Source organism: Gossypium arboreum, chromosome 10, assembly GCF_025698485.1.
Source record: "Gossypium arboreum isolate Shixiya-1 chromosome 10, ASM2569848v2, whole genome shotgun sequence".
NCBI lineage: Eukaryota > Viridiplantae > Streptophyta > Magnoliopsida > Malvales > Malvaceae > Gossypium > Gossypium arboreum.
In genome coordinates, this window is record NC_069079.1 from 122,316,903 (window position 1) to 122,330,179 (window position 13,277).

At 35.4% G+C, this 13,277-nt stretch overlaps 2 protein-coding genes across 4 annotated transcripts; both read left to right on the forward strand.

Annotated features, from left to right (window-relative positions):
- The first annotated feature begins 1,187 nt into the window (after window positions 1–1,187).
- LOC108459000 (ABC transporter G family member 28-like) lies at window positions 1,188–7,839 on the forward strand. Of its 2 annotated transcripts, none has more exons than XM_017758639.2 (14): window positions 1,188–2,277; window positions 2,496–2,572; window positions 2,869–3,138; window positions 3,242–3,305; window positions 3,405–3,551; window positions 3,686–3,720; window positions 3,815–3,888; window positions 4,076–4,974; window positions 5,143–5,439; window positions 5,520–6,011; window positions 6,164–6,312; window positions 6,461–6,750; window positions 6,850–6,983; window positions 7,194–7,839. In XM_017758639.2, exons 1-14 carry the CDS (start codon window positions 2,036–2,038, stop codon window positions 7,348–7,350), a joined length of 3,327 nt encoding a protein of 1,108 aa, XP_017614128.1. In that variant the 5' UTR covers window positions 1,188–2,035; the 3' UTR covers window positions 7,351–7,839. The 2 variants fall into 2 exon arrangements, with proteins under 2 accessions (XP_017614128.1, XP_017614831.1); XM_017759342.2 differs by having other exon boundaries at window positions 1,190–1,883.
- A 714-nt stretch (window positions 7,840–8,553) lies between these two features.
- On the forward strand, window positions 8,554–12,796 carry LOC108472262 (ATPase GET3B). Of its 2 annotated transcripts, none has more exons than XM_017773769.2 (11): window positions 8,554–8,865; window positions 9,305–9,516; window positions 9,602–9,664; window positions 9,844–9,954; window positions 10,344–10,418; window positions 10,508–10,576; window positions 10,663–10,728; window positions 10,998–11,072; window positions 11,156–11,254; window positions 11,387–11,521; window positions 11,681–12,796. In XM_017773769.2, exons 1-11 carry the CDS (start codon window positions 8,757–8,759, stop codon window positions 11,816–11,818), a joined length of 1,152 nt encoding a protein of 383 aa, XP_017629258.1. In that variant the 5' UTR covers window positions 8,554–8,756; the 3' UTR covers window positions 11,819–12,796. The 2 variants fall into 2 exon arrangements, with proteins under 2 accessions (XP_017629258.1, XP_052876171.1); XM_053020211.1 differs by lacking the exon at window positions 8,554–8,865 and adding an exon at window positions 8,931–9,211.
- Window positions 12,797–13,277: the final 481 nt, after the last annotated feature.

Sequence of the window (13,277 nt, forward strand, 5' to 3'; positions counted from 1 at the left end):
AATTAAAAAAAATCCCTAAAATTTTTCAGTACTAGTCTCAATCTATCGCCTCTATACTAGTCTCCCCTATCATCGTTGTAAGGTTATTTCCCCCATTTTCTATCTTCTTAATTTAATAACTTATTAAAAATCATTTATTCCTTCTTTTCTTTTTGTGCTGGAAACACAACATGTGTGTAAATATAGATTAGCACATAACTTCAAAGATAAATCACTAAACAAATCTAATAAGAAATGGTGCCAAAACCTTTCATTTTAAAAAAAATGTTAATCACAATGTTACAAAAAAAAAAAAAAACTTGGGTCAGTTTGAATTAGATCAAAGTCGAGTATACTATTAAGTTTCAAGTTCGGGTTTGGAGCAGGTTAAAGTTTTTTAGAGTAGGGGTCGGTCAAGGTAGGACATGGTGGTAGAGCATCAGACTGGGGTTAGGGTGGGTAAAAAATCACCCACCCTATTGCCATCATTAGTTCGCCGATGGGTAAGGGCGGGTAAAAAATCACCCACCCCATTGTCATCACTAGTTAAAATTAAATTTAAAAATGAATTTTAAAAATTTCAAAGTTAAGACTAAATTGAAAGATTTTATAAATGTTGAGAGCTAAATTTATTGACTTTTTATAATTAGAACTAAAATGACAAATTTTGTAAACATTGAGAGCTAAATTTGTTAAATTTTTATATTTAGGATCAAATTGATAAGATGTGTAAATATTAGAGGATAATTTTGTAACTAGACCAATAAAAATCTATATCACTTAAAGTGACTAAAATATTTAATTTTGAAAAGTTTAGTGACTAAATAAAAAATAATAGTTGGGTGATATTTTTATAATTTACCCATGAAAGATTATGTAACAAAAATTTAACAAAAGAGCGAATTTTTTAATAGAGAAACTAAAATGTAATCCACCTTTAATATAGGGTTTCTTTGATACTTTTACCAATTTGGAAAATAATAAATGAAGTTATATGAAGTTACAACTACAACTAAAAATTCCTTAAAAGGAAAAAAAAAAAGAACTACAACTAAAAATTAGTATTACAGCATATTTTCATAACCTCAAAATTGGAAAGATGTTCATAACATCTTAAATGACACTAGATATTTATGATGCCTTTCTTATAGTGAAGTCTATTAAATACCTTTTTTTAAAAAAAAATTCTATAGGAATCAATTGAATTAAATCCATAATTATACAAGTCAATGAATTTGTACTTAATATTGATGAACTGACAAAAAATTCAATGTGAAATCAAAACATCAATTAATTGCATTGAGGACAAAGCAGAAGGTAAAAATGAACTGAAATATGTGATGTACGATCATGGACGAAGAGTAAGCCATGGTTGGCTTGACTTGGTCAAAAACCAAGGGTCATACCACATTTCAAACTATCAAGAACAAGTAGCCTGGTTTGGTCCTCAAGTTCTTAAACCCAGAAATACAATAATTTAGTATACCACTAGTAGTTCCAAATTTCTAAAAAGATCAATTTTTGATGTTTTTCGTATGGGATTTGGAATTTAGAATCTAATACTAATACTATAAAATATGTATCTAATACTAATACTATAAAATATAACATATGGGCTTTTTTTTTTTTTTTTACAAACAGTTTTCTTCTCAGAACCGGACACCACAACCAAGCATGTCATGGTTTCTAAAAGCCGGCAAATAAAGCAAATAGTTCTTAAGACAAGGTCTCCTCTTACAAGGGTCCCACTTTCACCAGCTTCCGTTTGCCTTTCTTAGTTCTCACCTGGTCTTTATACATGAACCAGGAAGGAATGGGAAGATTAAAAATGGAGGTTTTTTCCTTTCTATTTCCCCTTTCAATGAAGAAGGTGGCTAAGCAGCTTACTTAAAAGTATCTTAAAGGTTTGACCTTTAAATCCCACGACTTTGGCCTTTCAGCCAACCCTAGATCCCTTTTTATTCTTCATTCACATTTTTCTTTAGCTAAAAACATTCATATTGATCCTGGGTGTCAAAAAGAATAAATTTGTGTCTTTGTTGGGTTTCTTTTCAAAATGCTGAAAATGGGGTTGAAAAAGTTAAAAATTTGCTCTTTATGGTCAGTTTCAATCTGGGGCTTTGTAGTTTTGAGTTTATTGGTAAACATGGTACAATGTCAAAATTTCAATGATTATGAAGTGAACAACCCAGATGTTCTTCCTCTTGTTACAACCCTTGTTAATAGCAGGCTTTCTAATCTTACCACTGTTCTTAGTAAGGATATCAGTAAACAAGCCAGTTTCTGCATAAAGGACCCGTGAGTTTTCCTCCTCTTTTTTTCCCCAATTGTTATGAATGTTGATCGTCTGGTTCTTGAATTGAATTGTAGAACTCTTAATTGCATTGACCTGTTCTTGATTATGAATATGTGAACTAATTGGTGATTCCCAATGCTTAAGACTTATATATGTATATACTTGTGTATGCAATGTAATTGGTTCTTGTTTTGAGATTGAAGCTGTCTTTATATTTCAGGGAAGCTGAATGGAATAAAGCATTTAATTTTTCTTCAAATTTGGACTTTTTGGCTTCATGTATTGAAAAAACTCAAGGTACAATATCTATAATTACAAAGAATTAAAGTGCTTTCTTTCTTTAGTGGCTATAGGAAATTAGGACTCGGGGTTTCGGTGTTTGATATGTTGGACATGATACTCGGAGTAGCATAGTTCGACAGTGTTCTTCAAGTACTATTTTGCTAAAATATGCCGCCTTGACATAAGTTATTGCTTTAAGTGGAGATTTCTTGCGTAAAACCAAAAATGTACTTAGAACTGAGATTAGTTGAATTGCTTTAAGAATCATGTTTTCTCACATTTTATTATGGTACTGTTTATCGGTTGAACAGGAAGTATTATGCAGCGTGTGTGCACAGCAGCGGAGGCTATATTCTACTTCGATACCTTTTTCAAAGGTTCAAATGGCAATACTTTGAAGCCTAACAGGAACTGTAATTTAACCTCATGGGTTTCCGGTTGTGAGCCTGGATGGGCTTGTAGAACACCTTCAAATGAGCCGGCTGACCTTGAAAATTCTCAGGTTATTCCTTCTAGGACTAATGCTTGTCAACCATGTTGTGAGGGATTTTTCTGCCCTCGTGGTCTTACGTGCATGATTCGTAAGTATCTTAGAATCTTTTGTTAGCTTATATTGTTTGTGCTTAGTTAGTGTCTCATAATATGTTTTCTGCATATGCTTCATTGGATGCTGTCTTCCTAAAGCTTGTCCATTGGGTTCCCATTGTCCGGTTGCAAAACTGAATGATCAAACTGGCATATGCGAGCCGTAAGTTCATATTATTTTCTAAACATTTCGTAACAAGTTGAATACCCTACGGCTATAACAAGGTTCGTATTAAGAAGATTTATGAATATGGTATTTCAGATATTCTTACCAGTTGCCTCCTGGAAAGCAAAACCATACTTGCGGAGGGGCCAATGTATGGGGTGATATTCGTAGCAGTGGTGAGGTGTTCTGTTCTGCAGGGTCATATTGTCCAACAACAGTCCAGAAAGAGCCTTGCAGTAAAGGGTATTGCTACATTTTTTAGTTTCATTCTTCCAACATTTTTCATATGTTATTCACATTATTTCTATGTATAGCTTAAACTCCTGCTTTAGTTTTCATCTTTCTTGATGCTATCAAATTTTTGTGTGCCTTTTCAGACATTACTGCAGGACGGGTTCAACGTCTGAGAAACGTAAGCCTTTGCTTAGAATATTAATTATACGTCCTAGTTCAAAATATTTCTCAAGTTGTCTGGATTGTTTATTTTACTCTCATTGATCATGCAGGCTGCTTCAAGTTGACTTCTTGCAATTCAAGCACATCAACTCAAGATCTGCATGCCTATGGAATTATGCTTATAGTAAGTTATTTGCTTTATTCCGGTAGCCATAAGGATGACTGATCACTGGTTTTTATTTTTGTAACCTTACCATTTTCTATTTGTTTTGCGTTTTATTTTTTCTCATTTGAATCAGACATACTCACCGAAGTAAGCTTATAGCTCCGTAGGCAACTGTCAACAATAATAATCCCCTTTGCTCTTGTAGGTTGCTACTGTTACTTTACTCCTTATTATCTACAACTGTTCAGACCAAGTTCTCACCACGAGGGAAAGAAGACTAGCCAAAGCCCGAGAAGCAGCAGCAAGAAGTGCAAGGGAGACAGCTAAAGCACGGAAGAGGTGGATAGCTGCTAAGAATGCTGCTAAGAAGCATGCAAGTGAACTGCAAAGTCATATTTCGCAGAAATTTTCTTTTAAAAAATCCCCAAAAGATCCTGAGGAACTTAAAATTTTGGATCGAACAAGGTTTGAAGAAGATGAAGACTTATATGCTCCTGTTTATACGAGTGCTTCAAGTGAGTCTCTATCGTCATCTGCAGCATCCAAGGGGCAGATGCATGAAATTGAAGATGACATTGAGAAGCATGACATATTTGATGTCAGCAGCCATGATAGAAAATCTAAAGGTCATACTACAAAGGGAAAGCAGCCTCATACTAATAGCCAGATTTTTAAGTATGCATACACTGAACTCGAGAAAGAGAAAGCAAAGCAAGAAGAAAATAAGAATCTTACATTCTCGGGAGTGGTTTCTATGGCAACTAATCCTGAAACCAGGAAAAGGCCTCTGATTGAGGTCTCTTTCAAAGACCTTACACTCACTTTGAAAGGAAAAGACAAGCATCTTTTGAGGTGTGTTACTGGAAAAATTAAGCCCGGTCGCATCACTGCTGTGATGGGCCCTTCTGGTGCTGGGAAAACAACATTTATTTCTGCTCTAGCTGGAAAGGCAATGGGTTGCAAGATGACTGGTTTGATTCTTATAAATGGAAAAAATGAGTCAATCCGCTCGTATAGGAAAATAATTGGTTATGTGCCACAAGATGACATCGTGCATGGGAACTTGACAGTGGAAGAGAATCTATGGTTCAATGCAAAGTGCAGGTATGCTAGATTCAAACCCTTTTATTTCCCGATACTTGTGTTTGATGTTCTTTTGTGCATGCTTCAATTATTTGTCATGATCTTATGGTTTTCTATATTTTTTTACTATGATTTCTTTTATATTGACTACTGCTATTTTCCTATGCGATAAACTTCTGTAAACCGAAGACTGCCTGCTCATTTATCAAAACCAGATAAAGTTCTTGTTGTTGAAAGAGTTATAGAGGCTTTGGGGCTTCAGATGGTGCGTGATTCCTTAGTGGGAACTGTAGAGAAGCGAGGTATCTCAGGAGGCCAGAGGAAGCGAGTAAATGTCGGACTGGAAATGGTCATGGAACCTTCACTTTTGATCTTGGATGAACCTACATCTGGTTTGGACAGCGCATCCTCTTTGCAACTTCTTCGAGCACTTCGACATGAAGCTCTTGAAGGTGTAAACATCTGCATGGTGCTTCATCAACCGAGGTAATGATTATTTTATCCAAAGTCCACATTGCCAATCTGGTATTCATGAAACATATTAATTGCTGAGAAGTCTGGTGCAGTTATTCCTTGTTCCAAATGTTTGATGATCTAGTCCTTTTGGCGAAAGGAGGATTCACAGTCTACCATGGTTCAGCAAAGAAAGCGGAACAATACTTTGCAGGCCTCGGGATCTATGTCCCAGATCGTGTTAATCCTCCAGACCACTTCATTGACATTTTAGAGGGTATAGTAAAACCAAGTCAAAGCTCGGGCGTGAACTATAAAGAGCTTCCGGTTAGGTGGATGCTTCACAATGGCTACCCGGTGCCCCCTGAACTGCAGCAAACTGCTGCTCGGATTTCTATGCCCTCAGCAAGTCCAGATCTTTCAGATGGGATAAGTCCTCATGCTGGAATAGATGAAAGATCTTTTGCTGGAGAGTTATGGCAAGATGTCAGGACTACTGTCGAGATACATCGGGATACCATACGCCACAATTTCTTGAAGTTTAAGGACTTATCGAGCCGGAGAACTCCGGGTGTACTCTGGCAATACAGATACTTTCTCGGAAGGTAAGTACTATTTACATAATGATTACTTGGATTTGCCTGAGGGGGTAAATGTCTATGATCATTTAACTATCCTTGGTGAAAACAGTACAATTTGTTCGTGGTATCCTTTTTACTTGACAAATAATCAGCTTCTTAAATCTGTAAAATCTCAGGCTTGGTAAGCAGCGAATGAGGGAAGCCAAAGTACAAGCAACTGATTATCTGATCTTACTGCTTGCTGGGGCCTGCTTAGGAACAATAGGTAAAACAGGCGAAGAAAACTTTGGGGCCATTGGTTATACGTATACCATAATCGCAGTCTGTAAGTTGGCCAACTGTTACTTATGCTACAAGGATTTATTTGAACTAATTTGCTCTTTCGATTTGTTCCCATGAAAATTGCAAATGAAACATAAATTGTCTTATCGCCATATCAAATTACTTGCCATAAAGGTTCTTGATGTTTTCAGCTCTTCTATGCAAAATAGCTGCTTTGAGATCATTTTCACTCGATAAACTACAATATTTGAGAGAAAGAGCATCTGGCATGAGCAGCTTGGCTTACTTTTTGGCCAAAGACACAATCGACCATTTCAATACTGTGATCAAGCCCCTGGTGTATCTCTCTATGTTCTTTTTTTTCACGAATCCAAGATCTTCATTCGCGGAAAATTACGTTGTCCTGCTGTGCCTAGTGTACTGTGTGACCGGTATAGGTTACGCATTTGCCATCTTCTTTCATCCTGGTTCTGCACAACTGGTAAGTAAAAATTAGACCATATCAAGTGAGAAAAAATGTCTCTTTACTGATTTAAATTTTCATATATCCTTTCATTCATCCTCAATGTGCTTCTTGCAGTGGTCGGTTCTTGTTCCAGTTGTTTTGACTCTCATTGCCACTCGGACTCAAGATAATGAAGTTTTGAAAAAGATATCTAATTTGTGTTATCCCAAGTGGGCTTTGGAAGCTTTCGTGATAGCAAACGCCGAAAAGTATGTTGTATTCACCCTTTTATCTATTTCAAGAGATCATGAATATATATTTATGCATTGCTCCTTAGTTTTGAATAAGTTGTGCTTTAGGAACAACTTATTCGTACGAATAAGTCCCGAATAAGTTGATGCTTAAGGAGAACTTACTCGTACAAATAAGTTTCCATGATAGATGCATGAATTTACGGAAACAGTCTTGCTACGTTTCAGGTACTACGGAGTGTGGTTAATTACTCGATGTGGAGCCCTTATGAAAAGCGATTATAATCTACACGAATGGACTCTTTGTATAGGCATCCTCATTCTCACCGGCATAATCAGCCGTTTAATTGCGTTTTTTGGTATGATTACATTCCGAAAGAAGTGAAAATACGCATCCAACCTAACATGTATTCTATTTCCTGTCAAAAAGTAGAGTCTTCGGCCCTCATCGAACCTTCAGCAACACAAAAATCATGGGAGCGATGATCACAATCTATTGGTAAATGGTGCCATGTCTTTTCTTGTACATCTGGAATCCATCTGTTAAATTTGATTACTTAGGTATACTACCCTGTCTCCCATTTCATCTGTACATTAGGGAGAGAATGTTTCTTTGGTTAGGATTTTTTACTTGATAATCCATTTCCAGGCATATAATAACTGTAAAGATACAGTTCCTTTATTTAGTCCGTACACATCTTCTCTTTCTCTCCCGATTTATTCGAAAAGAATCATAGATGATAAAATGTCGTATCTTTGACGATTTAATTCATACATGATTGATAAATTTTATGGAGTGATTTAGACTAATAAATTTTTTTATTCTTTATGCCTAGATTTATGACTATTCTTTTCAATAATATTGTTTTTCAAATCCGAATTTGTGTTCTCTTATCAGAGTGCAATGTGCTACTTTTGCACCCAACATTTGTTTTAAACTAGTAAATTAAATACTATTTAGTTTGGTTCAACTTGAAAATATTATTTATTTAGTAAAAATAATTATATTATAAAAATATTAAGAGTTAAAGTGGAATTTTTCAAGAAATTGTAAGAGAGTAAATAATTCTAAAATATTCTAAAAAAATAAAATAAAAATAGATTAAGTTGACGAAGAGTCACTCACTTTACATGAAAAATTATTGGTGGTCAGTGGAGTTTTAACGAACGACATGTACCGTCTTTGTTTATCATAGCCTGCAAAGACAATAAAAGGGAGAAAACGTGTAGTGAATAAGAAGAAGAAGAAAGAAAGAAATGATTGATGGAAGAAGAAAAATACGGTGATATTCAGCCCACCGTTAAGCAAAATAAAAAATAAGAAACGAATTCAAATTTGATAGTATTTGAAACAATCTAAATAATTAATTCAACTCAAAATAATTTAAATCCATTATGAATTTACCCAAAAAAAAAAACTTCAGCAACACATTTGAACTACTTGAACTTAAAACAATCCGATTAAAATATTTAAAGTAAATTCACTAAAAAATTTAAATTTTAAAATAACTAAATGATAAAAGAAATAACAAAATTAGTATTCTACCTGCCCTGCAAAGGCAAAGGATTGGCGGGTCGGGGCCACGTCTTGATTATTATATTATTTTATCCAAGTTTTCCTCGTTTCTACACAAACGGAAAAAACAACTCTGTTCATAACCCTCTAAAGAACAACTAGAAAAAGGAAAAAGGAAAGCAGAGGAAACAAGAAATGGAAAAACAGCAGCTTTGAATGCTTCTTTTACTTCATATTCTTTGTCTTTTAACAAGATTTTAACTCCTAAAAATTCCATGGCAGCAGTTAGTTTTTTGGCTTCTTTTTCACCAAGAATTCACTCCTTATCTTCACCTTTTCCTTCACCTGCCATCAAACCAAAGCGACCCACAAACACTTTTCAAGGTGATTCCTTTACACTTTTTTTTTAATTACTTTTTTTCATCATTGTGTCTTTCTTGGGTCTCACTTTGTTTTTAGGAAAATATTAATCTTTTCAATGTTTTTTTTTTCCTTTCTGCTTCTTATAATGGATTCTACATTGGGTGCTTTTGGTTTAGGAGTAGTATGACTGTTATAAAATTCCACTCTTTTAGAAACTGATTTGTAGTGGTGCTTCTTAAAAGAGTAATTGAAATGATATTTTCATGCATGAGATGAAGAGGTTAATAGTTTTTAGTGTGATTCCAATGATTGAAATTTTTGTTATGCCATGATGCTTATTGTTTTGGAAAAATGTTTATGGTAGATGGTTAGTAGTCTCGTGCCATTGCTATATTTTCCATATAAAAATGGTACTTAGTATATTGGAGCTGGATATATAATTTGTATATTTGGGTGGCAGTGAGATCAGTGGCTGCTCCAACAGAAGATGTTGCAGGGTTTGATGACATGGTTTCCGGGACGCAACGTAAGTACTACATGCTAGGCGGCAAGGGAGGTGTAGGAAAGACAAGTTGCGCTGCTTCATTAGCCGTAAAATTCGCAAATAATGGACATCACACTCTTGTTGTCTCAACCGATCCAGCTCATTCGTTGTCTGATTCTTTCGCGCAGGTTTAAATCCACTCCCTCGTATTCTTTTTCCTATGCTTTTCTTACCGCGTTCATCTTTGCTTGGGCTTAATCTATGTGTTTGTAGGATTTGACTGGAGGAATGCTAGTACCAGTTGAAGGACCCGACTTTCCCTTGTTTGCTCTTGAAGTATGTGGAATAAACTCCAAATCAAAGTTTCCTAGTTTTTATTTGCAGATTCTTTTCTGTTTGTTACATGTAACCCTTGAGGTCATGTATTCTGTAAGGGATAACTATCTGCTAGTTATGATTTGATCGTTATATTTGCTGTGTATACTCAGAAAGTTAAATTTATAGCTTTAACACAGATAAACCCGGAGAAGGCTAGGGAAGAATTTAGGGATGCAGCTAAGAACAATGGTGGAACTGGGGTCAAAGATTTTATGGATGGCATGGGCCTTGGGATGCTTGCCGAACAGGTGAAGCTGTAGTTATTCTTATGAGCATAGTAACTTAAGATACTAAATAATCCTTTGATACAATTTTCACTATGTAATTCCATTGATGGTCACCTCAATGGTTGCATTTAGGCAGCCAATCTTTGTTTTAAGCAAAGTTTCTTCTAAATGACCCCAAAACTTTTATTTGGTTGGAGTTCCATTCTTTGTTTGCTACATGTCTCTCTCAATTGCTTGTTCATTTAGGGCTAGTGATGTGGGCATGAGGCAAATATGCAGACAGCGTATGTTCATGCATACATGGACTCACGAAACCCTAGTAACATGGCAAGTTTAAGATGCTACGCCATGGAGAAATGCGGAAATTCTTTTGAAATTTCTGACTCTGGTGCTGTATTTGACTTATGTAGTTAGGAGAGCTGAAATTGGGAGAGCTACTGGACACTCCACCTCCCGGTTTAGATGAAGCGATTGCAATTTCAAAGGTAAGTTACAAGTGCTCTGCTTATTTCCATGTTTTAATCCCATTTTCATATCTTTGAGCTGTATACTGACAACTGAAGCTGTTTGGTAGGTGATGCAATTTCTTGATTCGCCACAATATAGCATGTTTACTCGAATAGTTTTTGACACTGCACCAACAGTGAGTTTGAGTTATATTTCTATTTTGGTGGCACTTAATATTTGAAGTCAACCTAACGGACTTTAATCGATGAGATTTCTTTTCAGGGACATACTTTGCGACTTTTGTCTTTGCCGGACTTCTTGGATGCATCCATTGGCAAGATATTGAAGGTTGGAATGCCATAAAATCCCGTAGTCTATTCGTTCCCCCTTACGGATTTTATTTTTCGGCTATCAATAGCTAAGGATGAACCATGAAGTGACAAAATGAGTGATTTGTATGACATTTTCTTATTATCATACGGTTCTAGCATCCTGAACTAACTCTGTTATGAATCCGGAACTATTGCTGTATCGATTTGGTTGTATTATCTTTTCGTATCTAGTACTGGAGGAATTATTTTCTTGCTATGATTTCTCACCTCCATTGCCTTGTACAGCTTAGAGAGAAGATAGCATCAGCCACCTCAGCCATTAAATCTGTTTTCGGACAAGAAGAAACCCGTCAAAATGCTGTAAGCATGATAACTGGCATTTTTTTTTTCTTTCTAAAAATCAATTTATTTTTATACTATTTTCACTTATGTTATTTGCTTAGGCTGACAAGTTGGAGCAGCTGAGGGAGCGGATGGTGAAAGTGAGAGACCTTTTCCGTGACACAGATTCTACCGAGTTTGTCATCGTCACAATCCCCACGGTGACACCCTTCACAATTTTAATTCAGAGCTCAATTTCGATAGCGGACCATTTTAGCATTCTTTACATTAATATTACGGTGATCATTTGTTGCCTCCAATCAATTGGTTACATTTTAAGTACTTTTGCCTAGGTGATGGCGGTCAGCGAATCATCTAGGCTTCGAGCCTCCTTAAACAAGGAAAATGTTCCGGTCCGGAGACTTATTGTTAATCAGATTCTTCCCCCATCGGCCTTGGACTGCAAATTTTGTGCAGTGAAAAGGAAGGTATTAATCGGCTTACTTTCGTAGGAAGATTATAACCCCCTTAACTATGTCAAGAGACCAATGGTGCTAGAGTATAACCGATGAACAGAACATTAACATCTATGTGTTCCTTTTCTCCTAGCACTTCCGTGTTTACTTTTAATTCATCGAAAATTTCAGGATCAGATGCGCGCACTTGATATGATTCGGAACGATCCTGAGCTATCGAGCTTGAAGTTAATCCAGTCGCCCCTAGTTGACATGGAGATTAGGGGTGTTCCAGCACTTAAATTTATGGGGGACATTGTATGGAAATAAAGAAACATTTTGAGGCTAATTGGTACTCAAAAACATTCTCTATCAAAGGCTTGGTATTTATTTATTTTTAAAAATAGATAATTAATTAATTTCATAAAAAAAATTCTTTTGAGCAGCAGTATTGGCTTACTTTTTGATTTGCCAAGCTTGGGTCGAGTTTAGGTATTTTGTTTGCTATTAATATTACTAGATTTATAGGGTTCAAACTATACGTTACTTTTCAAGCAAGTAACAAGGATGCTTAAAAAAGTCGTAGTTAATCGAAGTTGCTGATTAATATTACAAGTATCTCTCTGAATATCTTTCTCTCCTTCCAACATGGTGTTCGAAGAGTTGATCACGTTATTCGCAAAGCTCATACTCTTATGGATTGCTGCTGTGCTTTTTGGCAACTTAATCAAGATGGCGTTTGATTTCATGACGTTTGATATGGAAGTGACTACATGTTTTTGCATAGATTTAGTTCTTCGTCGTTCCCGCCGGGACATTCACCAAGATATCGAAAACGGGCTACCTAGCTCTCCAGTAGTTCATCATGCCATGCAATGACAGCCATCACAGACGCAGCTTTATAAAACTTTGAGGCCAATCATGGTCGGGACCATTGTTCGGTACGAGGAGGAGGAAAAATTTGAATCGCAGTGCAGCGAGTGTGTTATATGCTTGGAAGAGTTTAGAGGCGGAGATTGTTGTAGGGTTCTTTCTAACTGCAAACATCAATACCATCAACATTGCATAGATGAATGGCTGGTTAAGGACAGGCATTGCCCTTTTTGTCGTGGTTCAGTCCACGGTTTAGAACCGACACCAATCACTGTGTCGCATTGAAACTAAATTGGCTGTTAATGTTTCAGTATTCTCATGTGTTAAATTAGAGGGGGTTTGAGCTGCTTAAAGGTGAAGGTGTAATATATGGATGCTTTTCCTTGATTTTTGATATATATAACTGTTTTCATTAATGAATACATTGATTTTAAAGCTTGGGATTTATTGTCAAGATGGACGAGATGTTGGAAATCGATGCTGTAACTGTGATTTTGGTTCTAGTTGCTGTTCTATGTAATAAAGTTATTTTTATCATTTTTTTTTTGTGCAAGAAAAGTTGCTAATCCGCCTTTTAGGTTTCTATTAGGGCTTATTTAATTAGATTTATTTTATTATTAACTTTTATTTATTGTTCAAAATTTAAAATTAAGTAATTAATTTAGTATTCTTAGTATTACTTTTTCTAGATGCAGAAGGAAAAAGTGGAGGCGGCTAACCCCAGTAATAATATTTGATAAAATAAAATTTGAAGCGTTGAAAAATTAAGTAATGAATTTTATTGTTAAAATTTATAAGTGTTGAATTTATATTAAATAATTATTTGATAAATTAGTAAATATATGTACTAATATAATTATATTGTTTGATAAAAATAAATAATAATTTTAAAGGTTTTTTAATTTTAATCTTATTA

Excerpts from the sequence above, each read along its gene's own strand:
- LOC108459000 (XM_017758639.2), top strand. The coding sequence starts at position 2,036 with ATGCTGAAAATGGGGTTGAAAAAGTTAAAAATTTGCTCTTTATGGTCA. Across the intron at positions 3,889-4,075 it reads CCTATGGAATTATGCTTATA|GTTGCTACTGTTACTTTACT; the intron begins GTAAGTTATTTG and ends TTGCTCTTGTAG. Across the intron at positions 6,751-6,849 it reads ATCCTGGTTCTGCACAACTG|TGGTCGGTTCTTGTTCCAGT; the intron begins GTAAGTAAAAAT and ends TGCTTCTTGCAG.
- LOC108472262 (XM_017773769.2), top strand. The coding sequence starts at position 8,757 with ATGGCAGCAGTTAGTTTTTTGGCTTCTTTTTCACCAAGAATTCACTCC. Across the intron at positions 9,665-9,843 it reads TTCCCTTGTTTGCTCTTGAA|ATAAACCCGGAGAAGGCTAG; the intron begins GTATGTGGAATA and ends GCTTTAACACAG. Across the intron at positions 11,522-11,680 it reads TTTGTGCAGTGAAAAGGAAG|GATCAGATGCGCGCACTTGA; the intron begins GTATTAATCGGC and ends CGAAAATTTCAG.